Source organism: Anastrepha obliqua, chromosome 1, assembly GCF_027943255.1.
Source record: "Anastrepha obliqua isolate idAnaObli1 chromosome 1, idAnaObli1_1.0, whole genome shotgun sequence".
NCBI classification, from domain to species: domain Eukaryota; kingdom Metazoa; phylum Arthropoda; class Insecta; order Diptera; family Tephritidae; genus Anastrepha; species Anastrepha obliqua.
The window spans coordinates 132,702,735-132,729,377 of NC_072892.1; the positions used below are offsets into that span (position 1 = coordinate 132,702,735).

The 26,643-nt window shown below is 39.1% G+C and overlaps 1 protein-coding gene across 1 annotated transcript in view; it reads left to right on the plus strand.

Moving 5' to 3' along the window:
• LOC129250559 (uncharacterized) overlaps positions 1 to 26,643 on the plus strand; it is a 70,403-nt gene that overhangs the window by 33,552 nt on the left and 10,208 nt on the right. Inside the window, exon 2 of the mRNA XM_054890180.1 lies at positions 6,975 to 7,128. Coding sequence (XP_054746155.1) covers positions 6,975 to 7,128 — 154 coding nt within the window. The remainder of the gene's footprint in view (positions 1 to 6,974; positions 7,129 to 26,643) is intronic.

The following is a 26,643-nucleotide window of genomic DNA, read 5'->3' on the forward strand; positions in this document are numbered from 1 at the left end:
ATATCTAAGACATAGAAGGCAACGACCACGTTTTATTCCATCCTTTGTTATGAACTTTTTACATTTTTTTCAACTTCAGCTGCAACACCACAAGCCGACAAAGCGCATCGTAAGGTTGGATCGGTTTTAGCTTCTTTTAGCAAACGTTGTCCCATGTTTGTTTCAGCTAATTTTTGTCCAAGATTTAATTGAAGACCGTTCTTTGTGATGAGTTTGCATATTTCCATGCAGGGTTCTTCTGCGTGAAGATTATAAAAGCATTTAGTGCAGCTATGTCTACCATATTCATAAATATTCTGTTCATCTGCCACATGAGGGTTCTCTTATAAATTTTTCACAATTGTGCACTGCTCCTGCTCATTTCGTTCGAGTATAGTGCATAATTATAATTGGCTTGAAACGAAATTCATTATAAACAGAATTGTCTGCATGTTGGGAAGACAAAAGATGTACCAACCGGTTCTTTTTAGGAATATATGATACCAAAGATATGGTCTTTGTGAATGCACATAAATATCGAAGAATACTCCTTCCGATTTTTTTATTAATCTCAATTCTTGGATGCGGCCGTTTTGTTTTTTCTGGCAGTACCTAAGAGCGTCATATTTTTTGTAAGAAGGAACTCTGCCAAATCATAACTTGTAAAAAAAGTATCAGCCCATGTCAGATCCAAACAAAGGCTCAGCGAGTTCTTTAATAGCCCGTGCACCTTGATTTTTTCTACATTTCCACCAGGAAGTTTTCCCGTATACACCTTCAGATTGTACAAATATGACGTTTTTACATCTGCGGCAGGCGAAATTTTTATACCATATCTTCCAGGTTTTGATTTTATGTATTGTCGAAATGGACATTTTCCACGAAATGGCACCAATTGTTCGTCAATAGTTATCACGCCAAAAGGATTGAATGACTTTCGGCAATTGTCTACAAAAGAATCCCAGATTTTCCTTATGACAGCTAACTTGTCAGTCTCTTTTCGAGCTTTGTGGTAGTATTATCATCAAATCTTATATACCTAGACAATGCAATTAATCTATCACGGGGCAAGGATGCAGTAAATACATATATTTCTCCGATTAGATTCGTCAGCACTCCACATTTCTTTCACATTTTCTCCTCAACAATGTAGCGCTCCAGCTGTTATAAGTACTCTGAGAAAGGCATCCAGTTCATCTTCAGTTATTACTTTCTAGTTTTTGTTTTGTCTCTGGGGATATTTTTCATTGTACTTATCAACTACTCTTTTGGCTTCTGTGTTAGTATGAAGATCGAGTTTCTTTTTAATGATTGGGTCCTCAATCATTCTAATGGTGGTCATATGATGACCCCATGGGTTGTGTCCTGTAATACCGACCTTCTAAGTGTTAGTAGAAAGTTTGACAGTTTTCTATTCGAGCTTGTCACAAAACGGAACTGATTCCGATTATTGGCTCTGTCCCTTGAGGAGGCACCGCTGATCCACAGTTGGCCAATTTGTCGGGAATTTCGTTTCCTTGAACACCGGAGTGTCCTGGAACCCATATAAGTACAAGCCTGTTTTGTCTTGCGACAGAATTGAGCTTCTTCTTACATTCTTGAACAATCTTTGAAGTTTGCGTCGCGTTCTCCAGGTCCTTCAGTGCAGTCTGACTATCATTAAAAACTCCAATCTGTTTCCCGCTCTCGATTATCCACTCGGCTACTTTCAAGATGGCAAAAACTTCTGTTTGGAAAACAGTTGCCATAAACATACACTTCTTTGTAGCCTGTATAGTTCCCGGATTGTGGACTTAACCATGCTCCGTCGCCACCAGAGCACAGAAGTGTAAGTGATGATTGGTCTGATAAGTGCTGTGTATATCCATACTACCACAGCAGGTTTCAGACCAAAGGCTCTACGGCATTGCTGAAAAATCCTCAATGCGCGATTCACTTTCAGTGAATCACAAGGATCCTCCTCACTGTCACTTCTGTCGTAGTCTTCTAACTGTTGCTGGGAGATACATTTTTTTCTGGCTTTCCATTTTTGGCCCTAAAACAATAAAGATTGAATTAATTCGAAAAAGAGTTTTTTCGTTCGAAAAAACATAATCCGTTTACCCCAGGCTCTTCAAACCTCAACTCTACTAGATCTCCGTACTTTTAGTAAAAAAAGTTTTACAAACTTCCAAGCCCTTCAAACACGCCACTTTAAATACCAATTTACTAGGCTGCAACAAAAAAGCAAAGCGCCAACAAGGCTTGTTTTTCTCGATCAATGTGTGAATTTAAATACGAGTAAGAAGCTGTAAAAAGCCTCAAAAAACCTTTGTTTACGCTTGGTTACTAAAAATATGTTCACTCAAAATACCACTCAAAAGTTTTTAAATATATTTGCATGCCTTCTGCAATGACAAATACAAATATTTCACTCACTAAAGGATTTACATCATAAATAAAGAAACTGGTCAACTTAAAAAAATACAGGTGTGCGACACTAAAGTACAATCACGAATACATACGCACATACGTATGTAATGTGCTCACGTGCGCTCGCATGTTAACACATGAAATGCACTTTATTTTATATAAAAAATGCAAATTGATTTTACTTCGGTTATATGCTTTCGCACAACTTTGCAATATCTACCATAGATGTACTTTTGCAAATACAATAGGCATACGTGATAGGGCTTTTATGCGTATGCATTTTGTACTTATCATACTATATACCTACATAAGTAAGAATGTGCGTGCGAGTAGTTTGCTTAAAAAGTTCACGTACAACTTTTATTTGTGTAACGAACGTTTGACTACAGCAACCTTGTCAGGCAGGGAAATACATTTCTTATATTTATATTTAGTATTTTACAAACTCATACATGCGAATGCAGTATGAACAGCCCTCCATAAAATACACGACAAAAATATAGCATATTTTGAGGAGTTTGTAAGACCAGGTCAGTGCAGCCTCAAGCACTCGGGCCACTCGGGCATAGGTGTTCAGTGCGGTGGAGATTTACAAGAAGAAGTTTGGATGGGCGAATCGATATATTGAGGAGGACGGTATACTGGGTCAACTTCTCGTCAATTTTCCCTGACTCCTTAATAAATCGATAACTCCACTTTAGAGGACAATAAAGAGATTTCTTTGTACTTTTTTTATAACTGTAAAGTTATTCAAAAATATAACATAAATGTTTTACTAAACATGTTTTGAAGTGTAAAAACCAAAATTCTTTAAATCGACTACTCTCTGACGAAAGCTGTGCTTGACCAAACCTACTGCCAATAACCGCAAGTTATATTTCAGTGTTATACATTAGAGGTATTACAAAATAATGCACAAAAAATTTAAAACTGATACAATTTGAACTTAACATCTAAAATTTATTACCCTAAAATTAAATTACATAATTCATGAAGGGTAAGATTTGAAGAAAGGAAAGAGTAATACAAGAATTTAGCGACGTAGAGTTGAGTCAAATACTCTTTGCGCTCTAAGTCCCTGTGTAGGCTATGTATGCCAAGGTTAAATGAGTGAAAAGGGCAGCCCAAGTGCAATTGAACATCACCAGCGTATATCTGCATTTTACTATGCTTAAGCAGCTTAGGCAGGTCGCTAATATACATACATACAAAAAAAACAGTAGGCGTCCAAGAATCGACCCATGAAGAACTCCTCTAGGTATGGAGAAAAAGTAAGACATTATGTTGTCTCTCCTGACTGCTTGCGATTAATCAAAAATATATGAGCTGATTAGGTTTACCGCTGGAGATAAAATATTACATAGATTATTTCTAAATAAGCTGGTTGTATGTTATGATATCCAAAATTCCATCGTTTTCGATATATTCGAGTTAACATTTTTTTAAATTTTCTCTTTTTTTTTACTTGTGCATTCGCTTTTTTTGTGTTAATTCAAATATTCAATGTGTTTCAGTTTTTAATTAAAGGGCATGTCTACTAATTAATTATCAGGTCAGTCCATAAGTTCGTGCGCATTTTACCCATAATTTCACTTTTGTACGATTTTTGCATACAAAAAATTATTCGCTGAATATAGCAGAACTATTTATATTTTCTCTGATATATTGAGCAGTCAACAAGTGATTTTAATCGCGGATAGAAGCACGTGTTGTTAAAAAATAAAATGGAATCTTCGAACGCGTATAAGAGGCATATTTTGTTTTATTTTAATAAAAGTGGTAAAAATGCAACAACTGCTGCTGCAGAAATAAACACTGATCACGGAGAGAATACCGTGAGTGTAAGGACTGCGCAAAAGTGGTTTTCAAAATTCTGAGGGTGGTAACTGCGACGTAGAGGATGCCCCGCGCGCTGGTCGTCCTGAAGTCTTTAACTCCGACCCCTTGCTCGAACTCGTGGAAGCTGAGCCAAATTTGACAGTCGATATGATAGCTCAGAGGTTAAAATCATCGCATGGAACAGTTCACAGGCACCTGGTTCAGTTGGAGAAGGTTTCAAAGCTGGGAAAATGGGTTCCGCATTGACTTTCCGTCGCCAACCATCAGCAGAGCGTGAATGTGTGTTCTCAGCTGCTGCAACGGCTTGAAAATGAAAGTTTCTTGAACCGTATCGTTACTGGTGATGAAAAATTGGTCCTTTACAATAGTCCTCTTCGCAAACGACAATGGTTGGATAAAATTGAAACACCAGAGACGACCCCTAGAGATGGCCTTCACGCCAAGAAGATTCTCCTGTCTATTTGGTGGGATATGGCCGGTATTGTTTATTACGAACTTCTGGAACCAAACCAGAAGATAACAGCTGATTATTATTCCCATCAGCTATCAAACCTGAATGAAGCGCTTAACAAAAATCGACCGTCTTTAGTGAATAGACGCAAAGTTTTGTTTCACCGCGACAACGCAAGACCTCATCCGCAAGGCAAGCTGAACGGGCTCGGATGGGAGCTAATGCCGCATCCGCCATACTCTCCGAATTTTGCACCTTGTGATTATCACCTTTTCCATGGACTTCAATCCCATGTCAGTAAGAAGAACTACTCCTCAAAAGAAGCTATGAAAAGGGATATCGAAGTGTATTTTGGCTCCAAGGACAACACATTGTTTGAGCAGGGAATTAAAAATTTGCGTAAACGTTGGGAAGATATTGCAAATAATGAAGGAAAATATATTATTGATTAATAAATACTTTAAACATCGTTTTTATTAATTTTAAAACCACCTTTAAAAAACGCACGAACTTATGGACTGACCTGGTATTATTTTATTATATAGTTTTTCTTAATGCTAGAATAAGCAATTATCGAATTTTGTTATATTTCATTTTTATTTGGAATAAATACGACCACTACTATACAAATTCGACAAACTTTCATCAAAAATTCAAAGTTTTTAATAGATTCCACGGCACATTGATTAGTATCGGTTGCTTTTTTAGCTGCAAGAGAACCATTGAGAACTATGGTTTGATAGACGAGAATGGCAAACTGTGTTCACATTTCTGTGCAGTAAGGTGGCCGCCGTAGTCGAATGGGTTGGTGCGTGACTACCACTCGGAATTCACAGAGAGAACGTAGGTTCGAATCTCGGTGAAGCACCAAAATTAAGAAAAATATTTTTCTAATAGCGGTCGCCCCTCGGCAGGCAACGGCAAACCTCCGAGGATATTTTTGCCATGAAAAAGCTCCTCATAAAAAATATCTGCCGTTCGGAGTCCGCTTGAAACTGTAGGACCCTCCATTTCTGGAACAACAATACGCACACCACAAATAAGAGGAGGAGCTCGGCCAAACACCCAAAAAGGGTGTACGCGCCAATTATATATAGGTATATATAAAGTTTGGCAAGTCATCATGAATGCTAGAACTAACGAAGAATCAAGCCTGAACAGCGTTTCCAAATTGGGGAAATTTACTGTTAAAAAAAATTTGTTAGGGAAGCTCACAGAGAAGAATCCGATCTGGCTGAAAATTTTGGCCCATAAAATACAGCTTATGCAAGAATTGAAGCCAAGTGACAATCGTTTGCGTCGCATTTTTGCTGATGCGCTCATGTAAATTTATTATTTAGATTTATTGGATAGAGTAGTAAAAAATTAGACTGATCAAATATAGCATCAAGCTCGTTGCTGTGATGGTCATAGGCCAGATATCACATTTAAAAAAACAAATCCTGGGAAATTTTCTAACTGATTAAAAAAAAAATAATTCTAACAATATTTCTATTTTGTATTGTCATTTCACTTAAAAAAAAACACTCGATATAATAAAAGCAAATTGGAAGTACCCGCGAATTCTTTTTGATTATCGACACTTTTTTCTGCTGATGTGGCTTCATGTTTTTTCCATATCAAAAGAAATTTCGTGGTGTGAAGGGGAAAAATATAAAAAATCAACGCGATTTTCTGAAAGCTTCAAACTTACACCTTAGTGTAAGAAATTTGATGAAGCATGAAATTGTACACCTAGTCTTCTTTTACTAAAAGGTTTGAAATTTTGATGAAAATTGGCCCAATTTTTTAATTTTTTATGTAAGGCTATTAATTTAAATTTGCATGGTTGTTTGAGTTACACTTTTACAAGAAAAAAAATACCATAATCATTTCGTTTATCTCCCATTGAAGCCTAGGTACTCAATAAAGCATTTCGACCTGGTCCTGTTTTTGGCTAGCAATTTTAGTGCGTTTCACCGATTTCCCGCATTAATCAACGTCGTTTTGGAGGGCTCTTGTCCATCTAGTTTTAGTCGGTCACTCTTGCGGCTTCCTGCGTGAGTTCAGAGATTGTCCACAGTTTTCCATTGCAGCTTTTCCCAGTGTGTGGCGTTATAAAAAAAATATTATATCGACACAAAAAAACAGCAAAATAGTCACATTTTTTCAAAATCTTAATTGTCCTTATATTTTTTTCGCCTACTGTTTATATTTTACTCATCTGCCAGTATCCATATGAATATGCCTGTCCATGTGAAATTGTTTTATTTTATTTCGCTTAATATTCGTTTTATCATTATCTGTCTTTCAGATTTCCACCGCATTTCCTGCCTTTTTGTGACTGACATCAACGTACCGGAAATTGTTGATTTTCGCGATAATGTTACGTTATCATGCAGTTATGATATGAGTGGACACACATTGAACTCAGTGAAATGGTATAAGGATAAAATGGAATTTTTCAGGTAAGTCACAGTACACACGTACGAATGTATTTAGAAAAGCATAAGCATTTAATTCGTATATTGAGAAGGCCCAACATAAAAGTGCATTCAGTGCAGCACAAATCGCATTAAATGCTTATATAAAGCGGTATACCATTTTTAGCTACGCATAAGCGATACGACCAGCCAGGCCATGTCGTATACGTAACGTGAATTGTCTGTTCGGTAACCTGACCTATGGACGAGTAATACGAAAATACCAGCATAGACGTAAAAGTTGTTGTGCGAATGCACGCTTAGCCACCTGAATGATTAAATATACAAACAAACATGCACACACGCATGCATGCACACACATTCGCATGTATGCATACACACACACTCACATATCTAGATAGATATGCTGCAATTTTCAGTCTTTTGTACAGAAATTCGTTTGCGCCAAAATTGCAAATCCTGTTGGCCGCTTGAATGTACAATAATTCCTCGAACAGTCGCTTAATGTGAAATGTTAAATTGAATGAAAAAACCAATTGGGGCATAAATACTGGAAAATTGCTGTAGCGAACAAACAGAAGCAGCAACAGCAGCCAAACAACAAAAAAGAATAAACTATCACACTCATATCATATCACAGCGGCATGTGTGAGGTACTTACGAGAAAGAGGCACCACCTGAGAGTTTGGTAGTTCGTATGCTATTGCATATTGCATATTGCCGGACTAACAGTGCGTCTGTTGCTGTTTCTGCATTTGCAGTTGCAGCGTAAAGCAAAATTCCAATTATGATTTTGTTAACAATTTTGACATGAGTGACGCCCTGCAGCTGCTCCATTTTGCATATCGCGTTGTGTACTTAACTGTGCACACGCAAATACATCCACACGCACAAGCTCAACGTATGCACTACCGGTGGCCGCTTTTGCGCTGCCATGCCAGTATTTTCCACTACTTCTGTTTTAAGCAGCAGCAATAGCGATTGAATGAATGGGCGCCCACCTTCCTTTGCCACCTCACTGCGCGACAAGGTCCAGCTCACTACGCAAAATGAGAGAGTTCGTGTACTTGTGCCTACACTCGTTTGCTTTGCATAGTAAATTTAATGCCTGTGCTGACTGTCAAATAGATCAGTAATTTACACTGTTAACAGTGGCAAATAAACTCGAGTAGTTGCAAAAATTGCTTGGGCTTAAAATCCATAGGGCGAGCAGTCTTTAACTGTGATTGGCACCACATTTTTATTTCATCTAAAACCTGGCGTGCTTTGTTATAAAATAGGCCAAAATTGCTGTGTGCATTTGAAGTTTGCCCTCCTTCACTTTTTCTGTCAATAACTGAAGAAAATCTGACAAAATATTAGTAAAGAGTATTTCTAAAGTGACGCCTAGATGTTAGTGGTGAATAATTGAAGTGACTATGGAATTTCTTCTACTAATATTAGCAAATGAATACATGGAGTATCTAAATCTAGTGTTCTCGTATACGCCTCACAACTGCCATGTTTGCAGGATTTTTTTCGAATTCATACCGCTAGCTTAGAGTGCAAAGGTACCAACTGCACTTTTTGAAATTTTACAGGAGAGACAAACAACTGTCTTAAGAAATTAATATTGAATTTTGTAATTTTTGTTGAATGCAATTTTATTTCCTTGGTTGTTGCCTAAATGTACTAAAAAGCATCTTTGCTTTAGAAGAGCTTTTGTCATTTAGCACCTTTTCTGCTGTTATTTTTGTTTTTTACACATCACTTAGCACCTTTTCTATAAAAAAAATATTCTGCACATTTTTTTATTTAACTCAACCCCTTCCCGCCGGAGTTTTATTTTCGCTACCGGAATACTTCTTGCACGCATACTCAAAAAAGACGAAAAATATAATAGAAAAAATATGCTCTGCATACTTAAAAATTCCTTAATTCCTTGCATTATCCTGGACATATTGTCCCAATAAGGACAATTTAATAAACCGTCGAATTTAGTTTTAACCCTTCTGCTATGTTAGGAAAAAATTACACATATAGTGTTTTGGGTCAATTTGACCCACTTATAAAAATGTCCACTAATAACACTATTTTATTGAAAGAATTCATATTTTTTTTATTTGAATCAAGTTAAGCGTATGTTAATTGTAGAAAATAGTTGAGATAAGTATGTTTCAACGGCAATTTTCACAAACTAAGCTGCTACGTTCCTTGCAAACAAATTTTTGGTACGTACTGCAAACCGCTGAATATTTGTTCGAATTTTTTGTATGATGACAGAAGAAACATCGCTGTCGTTTTTTGGTGGATTCATTTCTGGCAGAAATATTAGAAGTAGACGCTTCTTCTGCAGATTTGGAGTTTTCTTGAATATTTTTTACTATATTCTTAGCAGCGATTCCTCGCGACAGTCTCTCTCTGCGGACAATATTTGGTTCGATCCTTTGCTTTCCCAGCTCTTCAAGAAAAAGTCTTCGCTTATAAAGCTTGTTGGAGTTCCATGAGGGATTTATCTCTGTCCATATTACGTATGCGTTATATGCCAAAATATCTAACATATTCGAAAAGAGCGCAACTGGCCAACGTTTGGTCTGACGTTTACATGTATAGTTAGCAACCTGCTGATCAAGCGCATCCACACCAGCTTTTGTTTCATTATAGTGAAGTATTATTTCAGGTTTTTTTCTGTCACCCTCATCAACAAGTGGAGAATGGTGATGGGAGCTCAATGCTACAACAAATTTATATTTTTTTGGGACGTACGATACAATAGTTACATTATCCGTGAATAAAAATTGGCTTTCTAAAACGTTCTTTTTCTTCATGTCGACAATTTCTCGTGGCAAAAAAAGCTTATTTTTCGTCACTGTACCGACTAAAGTAATGTTCCTGCGAAGTAGCTGAACGGCGATATTGTACGTCGTAAAAAAGTTATCGCAAGTAATAGTGTGACCTCTGGGAAGGGGTTCTGATAGGGTTAGAACAACACGTTCACCTAAAAATATTTGTATAGAGACGGTTTATCTATACTGTACATAGGTTTGATACATACAAAAATCTAATTTATAAATGCATTACCTTGGTTCCTTTCCGGTTGCGTATTTCTTTCCCGTCCTAAATAAACTTCCATGTTCCAGGCATACTTGCTTTTTGCATCACATAGAGCCCATATTTTTAAGCCGTATTTAGCGGGCTTCGATGGAATGTATTGCCTGAAGATGCAACGACCACGAAAAGGTACTAACTGCTCATCTATTGTTACATTTTCATGTAAATGTTTCTTATTGGTGCTAATTTATCATGCTGTCTTCTCTCATCCCTGTCTGCAGCGGAGTCAAAACAAAGGCATGTTGATATGTTCATAAACCTTTCCAAGCTCATTGTGGCCCGAAAAATTGGTCTGCCATTATTTTCATCCCACAAATGAATTATGCGATTGTGCGATTTGTATACTCTTGCTAAGATTTGCAATCCTATGTATGCTTCCAATTCTATAAGGTCTATAATTTTCCAATTGTCTCCAAAAAACTGCAATCCTTTGATGTTGCTCATTTCTACCACTATGTTTTTTATACCTGAGGGCAAGAAAATATCAAAAGAGGATTTTACCTATATCTGTGACCATAGAAATAGCACGCTTTGATGGGCCAGGACTTTGACAGAAAATTTGATTTCGAGGAATTTTGCCTCTTGAAATTGGAAGTGGCTGATCATGCCATATTATGCTCTTATCTTTCGATAAAATATTTGGCAAATTGACTTCTTCTGTCGCATTGCTACCTTTAAAAACGACATCTACTTCACTTTCACTGGATGAAGTATTTGAATCGTCCGTTTCATTTTCTGCGATAGGTACAAAGTCTTCATCGCTATCACTTTGGTGTATTTCTTTAATACTTAGTTTATTTTCAAAAATAAAATTATAAAAATGTGTAACAGCAACATAAACATAGTAAATTAAATAACTTGACTTACTCTCTTCCTTTGAGACATTGTAAAATATATATTTAGCAATCACTTTCTTTATAAAAACTTTGATAAGCTCCTTACTGCGCGAAAATAAATTACTAACTAAGCAAACAATCGACACTTACTCTTTGCACAGGTGCATAAAACGGGAGTTCCCCTTTTTCGAAAAGGCTATAAATTTATCGAGAATATACATATAAACATAGAGCTGAGCAAAATATACTCGATCTCCGATAACTAGCTTTCTTTGTCTGCGTTTTTGATCGAGTGATGTAATAATAAACGGCAAATGTTTCAAAATACTAGGTGGGTCAAATTGACCCAACATTACGTGTAATGAAATTACATATGGCATCCTCCAGCAACATAAAAAACAGATGTTATATTAATTTTCATATTTATCTATTCCTTTTACTGCAGTTAACAAATAGAAGAAGAATCAATACACTACGACTAGACTAACAGGCGAATTTCGATGAGTTTTACTGAAAATTGGGTCAAATTGACCCAAACATAGTAGACAGGTTAAAAAATGTATTTGAAAAATTTAGTATTTTTGTGTTTTAGTACAGAAAAATTATTTACTTATGGTACGAGGCAAAACATTTGAAACAAAATGCATTGTTGCATCCAGAGCAAACGTAATTTGTTCTCGTTTCTTTTTGCAGGGAAGTGCATCGTACGCAACGGCGTCGAGAACTACCTTTTAATGGTAAATGATCACCTATATTCAAGAGCTCGGTACGTGGGCGTTTAGATGGTCTTCCACCAGTTCGCCGAGTTTTTAACTCCTTGTGCTTTATTCCTTCGGCAATAAGGGACTCTGCTAATGGGACTATGAAATGTATCAGTGTTAATTTCTTACGGTTTAGGTCGTTATGCACAATCCAAGCATTAACAGTTGAAAGCATCAGATTCTTGAAAAAAAAACCTTTTTCCACCACTTTTGGGATTTCCGGTTGACATCGTATACCGCTGCTTTCTGATCAGCTAGATCTACGCCCCCCATCAAACGATTATAGTCCACAATAGCTAAGGGGCAGGCAACTTTTTTCTTCTTACCGTCCTTTTGCTTCCTATCTACTTCTCCTATGCTCGGCTTGTGACAGTTGGAGACAACAAGTACTTCTTTCGAGTCCATCCAACGAGTAGCTAGTAGACCATCGCAGTTTATTTGGAACTGGCTTTGCCCACGTTCTAGTCGCGACCCGAACTCCGGTGTTTCTTTTCGATTTCTCATATATAATATTTTCTCACCAATAGCAGGAAATGGAATGGATTTCATCAATGTTATTAATGTGAAAAATCGATCGAATGCAACAGCCACATCATTATCACGGATAGTACCTGCTAATTTCAAAACCACTCTTTCTCCAAGAGTTCCAGAAAGAGTAGTGGTGACATCTTTACTAGTGTATACATTCAAATCGTATGTAGGTATATCCTGTTTTTGCATCACATCGCAACCAAATTTTAACACCGCGTTTGATTGGTTTCATAGGCATGTACTGCTTTAGACTGGACCTACCTTTGAATTTTCCCATACATTCATCTATTGATTAAAAAGGACTATCACTTCGTATTCGCATGAATTTTTCTTTCATACATCAAACGACTTCGGAAATATAGTAATCTTTTAAGGCATTATCAGGTTTGTCACAATCATTTAAATATAGTTTCGAAGAAAGTAGAGTGAACCGATCGCGAGAAATACTTTGCTTTATCATTTCGTTTCCCATTGATGCGTGTTTGCTCCAATAATCATGTACTGATGGCAAATGGTTGTAGTGCATAATCATAGCCACGCCTAAAAACACCATTATTTCATGTTCATCGGTTAATGCTCTATTAGTTTTCTTCTCTTTATTAAGTTTTTTTAGTTGCTGATGTGTGCACTGTGCAATAAAAACACACAAACTTTTTGGAAAAAATTCTCTAAATAAACGGAACTTGGTAGACCCTCTGGGAAGATCTACGAGAACTTGAGAATCTCTTTCTAATGGTATTCGAAATTTGGTTCGAAACCTCCATCTTCTATGCTGTTAGTCCAGGTGGCAATGGCAGGTGCTTCACTCACCTCATTCTCACATAATTCTTCTTCCTCATCCACACTCGAATTTATGTCATCGGCAGCATATTCTTCGTCTGATTCGGAATAGAAAGCATCACTCTCACCTTCATAAGTATTATCTCCATCTGCTTTGCTGTTCCCATAGTTTGACGATGGTTTGTAGCTACTCTCAGATGGGCTAAAATCTTCCTCTTCAGAGCTTTCATATAAAATATCTGCAACCTCTTCCACAGTGTACTTTTTCTTCGACACCTGGGAAAAACCATATTGGTACAAATAAGTCCCATGTAAAATGCAAACTGGGACAATAGATCCCAAGACATACAAAATTATATGCTACTCACTTTTAGTGATATTCTAAGAATGTATAAATGCAATATTTTTTACTAAATCGACGCTAACGCAATGACGATCGCGGAACATATGTTTTTGACATCGTTTGTCTTGCCATATCGTCAAAATTTCTCAACACGTGCTTGTTAACTGGATCAGTGGTGCCACGTATATTATAATTACGAATTTTTTTGGGACTTTTTTTATAAATGAAACCAAGAACTTTTATTGGGACAGTTAAGATGGAAGTTTTATTGAATAACAAAACTAATAAATAACTTTGTACGAGGCTGGGACATATTGTCCCAGTAGGCGCGAAAGGGTTAAATAATATGACTTAATTTATGTTTTTTAATGCCGATAGCATTTAATATTTATTTAAAATAAGATTTGCATTTTATACAGTCTTACTTCGTTGCTGTAACTTAAAATTAATTATAAGAAATGAAACCTAAGAAAACATTTCTATCACATGAAATGCATTTTGCAGTCTTACTCCGTGGTTGCTTATATAAAATAATATAAAAAAATATGGACATCCACAATTCATATGGTAGATATAAGTATACTATTCGTGAGGTAATTCGTCATAAAACTTGTGGTGATCCTTTGGCAAGGTCATTTTTAAGTATTGCAAATCGTCATATTTTCTAGTTGTAATTTTTTTTTTCTCACTGTGGAGTTGCGGCAAATCAGGCCAACCTAATGGAGAAATGCGGATGATGTTGCCATGAATTTGGGAATCTCAATTTGTAAAACATTTCCTTTTCTGCTGTATATTTTATCGCATGAATATCAGTGACTTTGGCATCACCTTTTCCCCGACCAGGACGAATGCTTTTTACAAATTGAAGGTCTCTAAATGTTTTGAAAAAAGTGTGATCCAAATATTCCACTTCGTATGATTCTGGGGCCTTTCGAGCACATTTACAAACATCAATATATTCTGCAGGTATAATACATCTATAGTCCTATGCTTTAAAACACGCTCGATGAGTAAGTGCACGCTGTCAGCCTCCATTTGCGTGTGTCCAATTTCTAAAACTTTTTGTTCAATTTTATTTGATGTTTAACAGCTGCATTCAGTAAAGCATTACTCATAGTCACATTTCTGTTTGGGTATGAGCATCCGTCGCTGTAAAATATAATTTTTGTCGGGACTTCATTGAGATAAGGAAGAATTTTATGTTCAACAAAATATACCCAAATGCTCGCGAACTCTTCCACCGTACGCCACCTTCAACCTCATTTCAAATAAAGAAGTAATCTGTATGGTTTATCAAATTATAGAAAACTAAGTTGTGCACTTGCAATTTTGTACGATAGTATAGGCTGCTTACTTCCGATTTTAGAGCCAATAAAACCGCTTGCAAATCTACAGTTAGCACGATACGCTCTTCAGCTGTGTCCTTTTGTTTTTCATTTCGGGCTTCTTCTTTTTATCCTGGTGAAGAGCGCTATCAACAGAATGGTGCATACAAATTTCGCAGTGACGTGAAAATATTGAATAATTTTTTATTTCAAATGCTTCATAAAATACTGAAATTGAAGTGGCTTTATTTCATATTTCGGACACCAATCTTTTACGTAAAAATTGTAAATCATTCGTTTGGAATTCCAGTCCGGTAAAAGATATTTTCTTTGTATTGCTGCACGACAATAGTGCGACTCCATGACTGGCAAAGACTCCAAAAAAGAATTTAAGCATTTTCGCTGACTTACAAACTTTGTCATAGGTATTGTATTTGGTTTTCTGTTACTGTTTACAGATTGCTTCACCCAATTCAACTTTGAATGCCTGCCAATGTCTAATGTGTTAAAAAAAAACGTTCTGCACACACGCATATTTTTATTATCTATTTTGGGGTAGTATTTCAAAGCTCCACACCTTTTTGGTGGTTCGTTTTCTTTACGTTTTGCACGTCTAACAGGTGGTGCACTTTGCATCAAGGAATTTATATAAATTCGTTTTTTATTTTATATCCATACTCCAAAATTGTTTCAATAATCTATCTCTCTCGTCGTCAGTAATTTGATCGCATTGCTTGGTTGATTTGGCAGTTTTGCTTATACATTTACATCGCTGCTTCATCGCTCTTGAATATTTTTTTTTTTATAACACCAAACGTGATTTTCTTTCTCTTTTTCTTCGATATTTGTTTTGACTGCTCATCCAATCTGCGTGCTTAACTTGCACTCTCTTCTTGCGCTTTTCCGATTTTACGGGTATGTCCATGGGATAATCCGAATCGCTGTGGAAACCATAAGGCACGAGCCCTAAAACACCATCGTCTACCTCATTGCCAAAGTGGTCAATGTTGTTACTGTTTGAATTGTTTGCAAAGTAGTGTTATTCCTTTTGTTCTTTGCCATAAAGGCCTTTTAATAAATGTAGCAATAATTTAGTTAATATGTAGGTATTTATTGTTTACAAACAAGAATATGGTACCTTTTGCGACTAAGATAAATATTAAGAACGGCAATAAATTAATTTTTACGCAGCGCGAACGTACAGCCAGTACACTTTATCAACAGTCACATATCTTTAAAGAGCATAGCGCGCGAAATATGTGTGTCCTTAAGGAGCACATTAAAAAAAATACGAATAGGGTTTTTGTCCCAATCTTTATTTTGTAAAATCCAAAACGACAATCAACTATATTATTTTAGAGTACTTATATTTATAGTTACTTATTGCTGATGCATAATTATTTGTCGCTAACGTTCTCATATATCGGAATGCTTATCACTAAGTGTCGTTGCACTCATTTCTTTACAAGCTAATTGTGCCGCTTGCGAAATGCGTTAATGCAGTGGCACTTATTTGGTTGGTGTTCAGAATTCGTCCAGTCTGGCACCACCTTAAGATGTTCATCAGTTCGTCCAGTCTGGCACCACCTCAATTTATAGAATTATTGGTATTATTTCTTCGAATTCATCTATGCACAGTTAGCTTTAAACAGTTATTGAAAAATGAGACGCTCAATAAATTTAGTACTTGTACAGCATCGGAGTAATCAAGTCTTTGTCTTTTGCTTAAACATTTTGGTGCCTCCTGTGAGGACAAATAATTAAATTGAGTGAAATTATACAAAGTTGTACCAATCGTTTGGAATATTAAAGCTTATTCAAATAAATGCGTTCGGTGTGTGAAATCAAAGTACATTCATTGATAGTTTTACGTGCAATACAGCCACGTAAGGAGTGATTCGAATTTTATACACAAGCAATCAAGTGCATAAATAGCAGTTAAAGTGCATCCCACAGCTGTGTGATTTTAATTCTGCGAGCTAATGGCAGAATTAAATTTGCGCGCCTCGGCAATAAAGGCCATTAAACGCATACACGATCGGGTGAGTGGATTCCAGCAGGGTGCATTTGATGAATTTCATCTTCAGCAAGAGTTGAAATCATTGTCAGCACATTATGCACGTTTCGTGACCAACCATGACCTGTTGGTGGGCAATGCAGCAAACGCCGAGTTGGAGGCCCACGAGAAGTTATGGGAAGAGGTTGAAGGTATTTACAACAATGCATGTACCCACTTGAACCGTGCAATCATGGGTGCAAAACCGAGTCAGTCTGCTGTGATGCCTGTGCGAGAATGTGAGGTTAAGTTAGAACCGCTTGCAATTCCAACGTTCGATGGAACTATGCAGAATTGGCTGGCGTTTAAGGACGTTTTTGAATTGCTTGTCCATAATACAGACTATCCTGAGGCCTACAAGTTAGGCAAGTTGCGGCAGGCAGTAAGCGCAAGTGCTGTACCGCTCGTCGGGAGTGTATATTCTGGGGGATACGCTGATTTAGGGAAGGCGCTTAAAGAACGTTTTGACAATAGAAGGCAACTGGCTGAGACTCATGTGTCACGCTTCCTCAATATCAAGCCGACAACTGAGGACACACCAACTGCGTTACTGTTTATCGTCGACACAGTACATGAATCACTACGAGCTTTACATGTCATGGGTCTACCAGTGGCCGAATGGGATGCTGTGGTCGTACCGATAATAGTTTCGAAACTTCCGATAACTACACAGCGCGAGTGGAACATGAGCTGTTCACCCACCGAAATTCCGAGCCTCGATGAGCTGCTTACGTTTTTGGGTCAGCGGGCTCATAGCCTCAGCACAACAGTTGTCACATGGACCAATGGGGTTGAATTTACGTCCAAGAGTAATCAACGCGCTGGTGGTCCGTCAAGAGCTGTTAAATCACACGTCGTATCTGCAGAGGAGGGTAAATGCACATACTGCCAAGGTGCACATCGTATTATGAAATGCGCACGCTTTCTTGGGATGAAATACGAAGACAGAATTACTGCTGCAAAGACTGCAAAGCTTTGTTTTAACTGCCTAAAGCAAGGTCATTCAGCAAGACAATGTCCGTCGGGAAACTGCCGTCACTGTGGTCGGAAGCACAACTCATTACTTTGCCGCGAATCGTTATCTCAGAATCCATCAGAGTCAGTGTCAACGTGTCCGGAAGGAGCCGTCACTGCTATTGCATCCAGAAATTCGAATCTCTGACTAGAGCCTGCTGTGGTAGGTTGCCTTGCCAACGCGAGTTCAACAGTGCTATTGGCAACTGCGCGTGTATACGCATGCGGCAACTCTACCGATGGACGTCTGGCGCGGGTGCTCTGTGATCCCGGATCACAGGTCAGTTTTATAACAGATAAATTAACTAACTCTTTGTCTCTCCATAGGAGCAAATGCGAAGTTTCGGTGGAAGGAATCGGAGCTTACTCCTACGCACGTACACGTGGGCGTGTCACACTCACGTTAAAATCGCTCTATTCCAGTTTCAGTTTGGAAATCGTTGCACTTGTCATGCAGTCAATTACTAAGGTCATCCCAACAGTGCATATTGACATGACACGGTGGCAGCATTTGAATGGTCTAGAATTGGCCGATACGCAGTTCGGCATTCCTAGCAATATCGACATTCTTATTGGTGCGGATGTATGGGGAAAAGCAGTCGAAGGGGACATAAGACTCGGTGGCCTCAATGAGCCACACGCCCAGCGAACCCGCTTCGGCTGGGTTGTCTTCGGTCCAGTGCCAGCAGCGCAGCCAGCAACGCCGCCAACTCTTTCCTTCAGCACCCAGCAAGGCGAAGAGGACGCACGCTTGGAGGAACTCGTAAGAAGCTTTTGGAAATTAGAGGAAGTGCCTTCACAAGATTGTAACGGCGAAGATGAATGTGAGAAAATCTTTTTGACCACACACTCCCGCACAAGGGAAGGGCGCTACATGGTTCATATACCATTTCATCCTGACGCACCGGCTTTGGGCAACTCATACGCCCATGCTTTACGACAATTTCACCTTCTTGAACGACGACTAGCAGCGAATTGTGAGCTCAAGAAAAAATACATTGCCTTCATGCGCGAATACGCGGACCTCGGCCATATGGAACCCGTGAGTCACATTGGAGATAGGGGGGTCAACTACTACATCCCTCACCACGCGGTTCTGGAAAAGTTCCGCATTGTGTTCAATGCTTCAGCGCGGACCACGAGCGGCCTCTCATTGAACGACGTCCAGTTGGTGGGAGCCACGATTCAAGAACCACTTGTGAATATCATCTTTCGTTTTCGGTGTTTTCGCGTAGCATTAACAGCAGACATCGAGAAAATGTTCCGTCAAATTCTGATAACTCCCGAACATAGGGATTTCCAACGCATTATTTGGAGAGAATCACCAGACACTGACCTAGCAGTATACAGTTTAACTACAGTGACGTATGGGATGGCTTGTAGCCCGTACAACGCAGTTCGCGCACTCAATCAATGCAGTTATGATAACTACAACGTAGTCGCAGATGGCCATCAGTCGATTGTTGCGCGCGATGCGATTCTGTCATCATTTTATGTAGATGATTTTCTCATCAGTTGTGACACTGAGGATAAAGCCTTCGAACTCGCTGTCAATGTGAGTGCGATTTTGTCGGCCGGACAGTTCCGTTTACGAAAATGGAATTCTAATAGTGGTGAGGTTGTAAAGCGTTTAATTAGTAACAATTCCTCAATCGTAGAGTTAGCAAGTGAACCATCGACGGCAACTGTGCTTGGTCTAAGTTGGGACCCAACAACAGATGAGATCTTTTTCAAAGCGAATCTAAACCAGAACATCGGATGTCTCACAAAACGTCGGGTTTTAAGTGAGGTCGCCAAACTATTTGATCCTACTGGCATGCTTGCTCCAATTGTTATTGCCGGGAAGATATTTATTCAGAAGTTTTGTCTGCTGGCTTAGAATGGGATGCACCACTCCCAGATGCACTTCAAAATACGTGGGTCTTATTTTACAGAGAACTTGACGTGATAAACCGTATCCGTGTACCACGATGGTTAGGTTTGGCTGAGGGTAAGACTACTATGCTACTTGGGTTTTGTGATGCAAGTCCACTTGCCTATGCGGCTGTCCTCTATACTAGGACAACAGACGGCGAAGGTCGGTCAACTGTATCATTGCTAACAGCTCGCACCAAAGTGGCGCCACTCAAGGGTGCAACGATTCCTCGCCTAGAACTTTGTGCGGCACATTTACTCGCATCCACACTTGACAGTGTGCGGACTGCTTTACGTCTAACGGACACTTCTTATCATTTATGGTCCGACTCGCGAATCGTCTTATGTTGGTTACGTAAACCTCCAACAACTCTCAAGCCGTACATTTCCAATCGTGTTCGTCACATTCAAGAGCTGACATCACCAGATCGTTGGCATTATGTACGGTCTGCACAAAATCCGGCAGACTGTGCCAGTAGAGGTATCCGAGCATCAGAGCTGGTTGAACATCAGTTGTGGTGGCAAGGGCCAAAATGGCTTATGGACAAACAGCTACCAATTTCCTTTGGGATCGAATTAAAAGATGACGAGCTTGACATTGTACGTGGTGAACAGAGAGTGTCATCATTTGTAACAACGACGGCCCACGCGAGCATTCTTACAACTTGACGTCTAGACGGCCAAATAATTCCATTAAGCGAACGCTTTAGTTCATTGCAAAAGCTTCTTCGTACCGTGGCAATCGTACTTCGGTGGCTACCAGTTCGCCGACATTTGCGAAGACTGATCGTCAATCCTACAGATATGGACGATGCTCTTAACGTGCTAATCCGAAACGAGCAATATACCTTTGCGACTGATATGTCTCTGATTCGGAAGGGATCGGAAATATCCAGCTCCAGCAAACTAAGGTCATTGAATCCTTACATAGATTGTAACGACATATTGCGAGTCAGAGGTCGTATTGGTCACGCTGACCTTCCAGAAGATCGACGTTTTCCGATAATTTTACCGAAGCATGGGAGTTTGGTACACTTACTCATCCGACACGCACATGAAACCACGCTTCATGGTGGGGCGCAAATCACTCTTCAAGCTCTTCGCGCACGGTACTGGATATTGAACGGAAGGCAAGCAGTCCGAAGCTTCGTGCAGACTTGTGTTATTTGCCGACGACATCGAGGCGTAACGTTATCTCAGCAGATGGCATCCTTACCCAGGCATCGCATTACTGCAGCACGGCCATTTATATCTTCAGGCGTCGACTATTGCGGGCCTTTTACAGTGCTGTTTTTGTTTGCATGGCGACCAAGGCCGTGCATAATGAAGTTGTTGATGATCTTTCATCACCTGCATTCTTAGATGCATTTACGCGATTTACAAGTAGACGAGGTCCATGTCGAGATCTCTATAGTGGCAACGGTACTACGTTCACAGGTGCTAACCGTTTGCTTAAAGAAGACTTGGCTGCTTGGCAGAACGACAACAACCAACAAAGTTTGGCGAATCTCGGTACTCATTGGCACTTTATCGCTCCCAGCGCTCCTCATCAAGGTGGTCTCTGGGAGGCTGCGGTAAAATCTGCCAAATATCATTTGGTGCGCCTCGTTGGAGCGCAGTCATTATGGTATAGCCAACTTCAGACTTTGGCGACACGTATTGAAGCATGCCTAATTTCTCGTCCGCTAACACCTATATACGATGATCCCAATGATAAGTTAGCTTTGACCCCTGCCGACTTTCTGGTTGGCGCTCCACTGGTTGCAGTCCCTGAAGCCGACATCAGAACAATTCCGTCCAACCGTATTAAGCACTGGCTCTGGCTGCGTCCGATACATCAACAATTTTGGCAACGATGGGGCGAGGAATATTTATCTACCCTTCAAACTCGAAACAAGTGGCAGACGAAATCAAGAGACGTAAAGATCGGAGACATAGTCATCGTAAGACATGAGAACTTACCACCAACCTATTGGCGCTTAGGGCGCGTAACTGCGGTTCATCCGGGCAGCAATGGTTTAATACGTAATGTCACGCTTCAGACGGCGAACGGTATGATGACGCGTGCGGTACAGAAATTGTGCCGGCTTCTGGACGCAGAGCATTTTGAGGCCAACGCCTCAACCGGGCAGGATGTTCAGAATTCGTCCAGTCTGGCACCACCTTAAGATGTTCATCAATTCGTCCAGTCTGGCACCACCTCAATTTATAGAATTATTGGTATTATTTCTTCGAATTAATCTATGCACAGTTAGCTTTAAACAGTTATTGAAAAATGAGACGCTCAATAAATTTAGTACTTGTACAGCATCGGAGTAATCAAGTCTTTGTCTTTTGCTTAAACAGTTGGGTATCGAGTTACGATGACCAGTCCACTTCAACTGTATTTTCTTTTGGAGTAGAATGGTTGAGTGACGTAACTCGCGCTTTATGAATTTCGATATCAATTGGCCGACTCGGATCTGTGATTTAAGCCCGTTGGATTATTTTTTGTAGAGAGCCGTTAAGGACAAATGCTATGCGAACCATCCAGAGATAATTGATGCTTTAATCCACGAAATCGAAGTGCCATTCATGAAATTGGAGCCCAAACAATCGAAAATGTGCTTAAAAATTGGGTGGATCGAATGGCCGATTCGAAAAGCAAATTTTACATGGCCCACCCTATACATATGCACACGGCACTTTTGCCAACTGTTTTTGACAACTATGTAGATGACACTTTTGCGGATCAGCACAAAACAACACGAAAAACGAGGTCACCAAATTTTTTTTTTTTAAATAATGCATTTTTTAATTCTTTGGTTCTACATTAAAAAGTAATTTTTGTGAAAAATTGCATTTGGCATCTTTGCACTCTAACCTAGCGATATATAAAACAAGCGCTTCGTTGGCAGTAAATGACCTTTAGAATGAAATTATCCACTCGTAGTTATTTTTGTTTTCTTTAATTACAATAAAGTTTTTCATGTTCAGAACCATTTTCCCTTTTTGATTTAATTTATTCAGTGCATTTAAGCTATTACTATCATTAGAACAAAATAAAAAAATAACTGGCGCTCACAACTCTGTTAAATGTTTGGCCGAGCTACTCTTCCTACTTGTATTGTGCGTCTTGATGTTGTTCCACAAATGGAGCGACCTAAAATTTTAAATTTTTAAGCTGACTCCCAACAGCAACATGGTTTTTATGAGGAGCTTCTTCAACGCAGAAATGCACTCGAAGGTTTACCATTGCCTGCCGAGGGGCGACCGCTATTAGAAAAATATTTTTTTTCATTTTGGTGTTTTCTCCGAGATTCAAACCAACGTTCTCTCTGTGAATTCCGAATGGTAGTCATGCACCAACACATCCGGCTACGGTGGCCACCCACCTTATTAGACAATGCTCCGTTTTAAATCAGTGTGCTAAGACTTTGCTTATTTCCGCTCGTCAGGGATTGTGTGCGTTTAGCATTGAGAGTCGGCCACAATTGTCGAGTGATATTGCAGGTAGGTTCATTGCGCCATTTTTTATTCGATGCTCTTACAATTTTCTCCAAAATAAATAGCCTGCAACTTGGTCTCAAGTCTCTCTAATTAATGGGCCTTGCAGTTAAATTCCTTGTCACAATGGGCCCCAGCCCATGCTATCTTTTGACGAAATGACTCAGCCATCTCGGTGAGATGTGAAAGATGTGTCGACTGATATGTGTAGTATTTTATCGCCACCTGGGTATCACTGTAGATATCATCTCTTACTATCGCATCACATTGTACCAGTGTCACAACTTTCATTATTGCCATCAGTTCATACTTAAAGACACCACAGTAGTCGAAGACTTGATAACTAAACGAGATCTCCAGATGTTCGGAATATATTGTACAATACTAGAAATACTCCCACCCAACCTGGAGTCTTGAGCCATCTCTGTATATAAGTACATGGATGAGCTCGAACTGTCTGGCAATTCTTCGCTTAATAGGGGAGTTAGAAGGTCGTGAACATTATGGTGACGGGTGTAGGCGGGAGTGTATAGTCCACCAAGCTAGGAAGCTTAAGAATAGCAGTTAGGAAAAAGGGGGCAAAAACTCTGTGAATTTATTTTGACATCGCTTAAGAATTTTTATTATTTGATTAATTTCTACATCTGCTTGAGAATTCTGAAAAGCCTGCATAACAAACCCTCTAAACCTTTTTTGCTATAATAGATTAGTTCATTCAAGAGTCATTCACATCCAGTTTTTTAAGTACTACTGTGAACATGGATGTTGGGTAGAGACTAGAGATGGCAACTTATGCTGTGAGCAGTCCGAGCTCGTATTGCACGCGGTCGTCGAAAGGACCAAAGCCTAAATCTCTGCTTCTGCCCAAGCGTCACATACTGGAAAACCATGTCGATTCATGGGCTAAACCTGGTGAAGGGTATCTGTTCTTCAGCACCACAACTTATTTGTGTTATTGGGAGAAATTGTATGATTTATAGAGCCGAACTCTGCAAAAAAGATTGGAGTGCATCGATAAAAAAGCCAATTTTGTAATCTTCAAAAAATGCGGCCAATCTAAATACTGGAGCCTTTTTGGCAGCCAAAGAACCCACAGATATGCGATATGCTTCTAGGTTAGAAGCGACCTTAAAACAGTACAGCCGATCCGCAGACCTAAGTTGGCAGCTCCAGCAGTAGACTCGGATGCCTGGCTTAATCAGCTGCCCATCTAAAAGTTACTGAATACTAAAACCACTACAATACAAAGAAATCGATCGGAATCTTCGATGACTGCAACTTGGAACGTGAGCACTCTTTTGGGAACCTCTTTTGAGGTCCTAGGGTGCACTATAGAGTGGAAGGCATAAATATATACTTTGAATACTCAAGATAATTTAATTTGAATTTTATTCCAATACATACAAGCGGCCGCCGTAGCCGAATGGGTTGGTGCGTGATTACCATACGGAATTCACAGAGAGAACGTCGGTTCGAATCTCGCTGAAAACACGAAAATTAAGAAAAACATTTTTCTAATAGCGGCAGGCAATGGTAAACCTCCAAGTGTATTTCTGCCATGAGAAACTCCTCATAAAAATATCTGGCGTTCGGAGTCGGCTTGAAACTGTAGGTCCCTCCATTTGTGAAACAACATCAAGACGCATACCACAAATAGGAGGAGGAGCTCGGCCAAACACCCAATAAAGGGTGTACGCGCCAATTATATATATATATATACAAAATCGTTCACATATTTACATAGATAAAACGGCTGAATAGAATTCTTATCATCCTTATTTCTATTAAGGAATCCACTCCGCTATCCAGTATGCCCACTGCCCAAGGACCTTACCTACCGTTCACGTGTATGTCCATAGTAGTTCTGGCCGTGAGTCATCGATTTGTGTGGCTACATTGTTTGGCGCCCCCGCGGTGAATGCGCCAGTATCATGTGAATGTGATTAGCCATCGTCGAGGATAATATGGAGCATTTGTTGGTTATGCTCGACAGCATCAAAGAAGAACCAATTCATTCGCGGAACCAGATATGGTATTTCTCATTAGCAATTAGAGAAACCCCATTGGCTTAAGGGCTTTTGCAGCATACAATCACACACACACACATACATAACTACTTATCTGCTTGTATGTTTAAAAGCAAGTTCAACAAATCGAAATGCAATACCTGAATGAGCAATGTCTGTGTGCATGTGTGAGAGTATGAATGTGGAATTCGAGTATGCCATATTAGACTAACTAACTCCAGTCAATGCGTAATAAGCATCGTTATATACGGCCATATATGTATGTGAGCACGCACATACGCATATACATGCATAAAAGTATGTTAAGAGATCAATTTAATGGAATATCAACAGAAATCATCTGTTGCCTGGTGCATTACTATGAAAATATGGTATGAGTGGCTTACGTATTTGCAAATTTCTTGCTTTTTCCCTATTTATGGACATCCTATATTTATACTAAAATACATTTTAATGAATATCTCATTTGCTAGAGTACGACTTGCCCTTGTTTTTATTTTTAATTAACAGAAAAAGTAATTCGTCTCCTTCAATTAAAGAGTTTTGTCTGCAAATGCACTTGGCATTAGTAATGCATTTATAAATCATTCTTACCGACGATTTATGCAAAAATGCGCTTCTTTAATGTCAGAGCTTGAAAGGCTTTGAAGAGTTTTCGTAATTTTATTTTGTGAGTTCAAGGCACAGCGAAAATTTTCTGAGAATTACTTATAATTGAGGAATAAATAGAAAAGAGCTATGACTTACCTTGTTTTATATTGTTAAACCCACCTGGAATTGAATTGCAAGGACGCTGGCTTTCATCAGCCATTTGTCAAGTCAAGCAAAATGTGATCAATTTAGAGGAATCGGATTTTAAATTGAAATAGAAGAATGAAACTTTAAATTGATAGAGCAATTTGTACTATTTTTGTGTAGAACCTTTCAATTTCAAATGACTCGCTGGAGTACTTCGGTCGATGTCTCGTGAGTAACTTTCGAAATGTCGGCTTTCAATGCTTCAATCGCAGATGGCTTATCCATAAATCAGTCAGATTTTACACACCGTCAGATAGACTACAGTGGAAAGACTTATCTGTCTCTCGTCCCTGCTTGGCTGCAGGGAAATTAATGCGGTCGCAAGAGGGCCTAAAGTCACTAGATTCGTTCACAGGGGAACGCCGCAGGGAGGTGTTCTTTCGCCCCTTCTTTGGCTAGTTGTAATTGACGAAGTTCTGATAATGCTAAATAAGGGTGGGGTTAAGGTAGTAGCATACGCCGATGACTTGGTCCTGATAATATCGGGACCGTTTCCTTCAGTCACGGCTGAGATTTTGGAAAGGTCACTGACTGGCTGTACTCAGTCTGGGCTGCCACTTGTGGCCTCCGAGTCAACT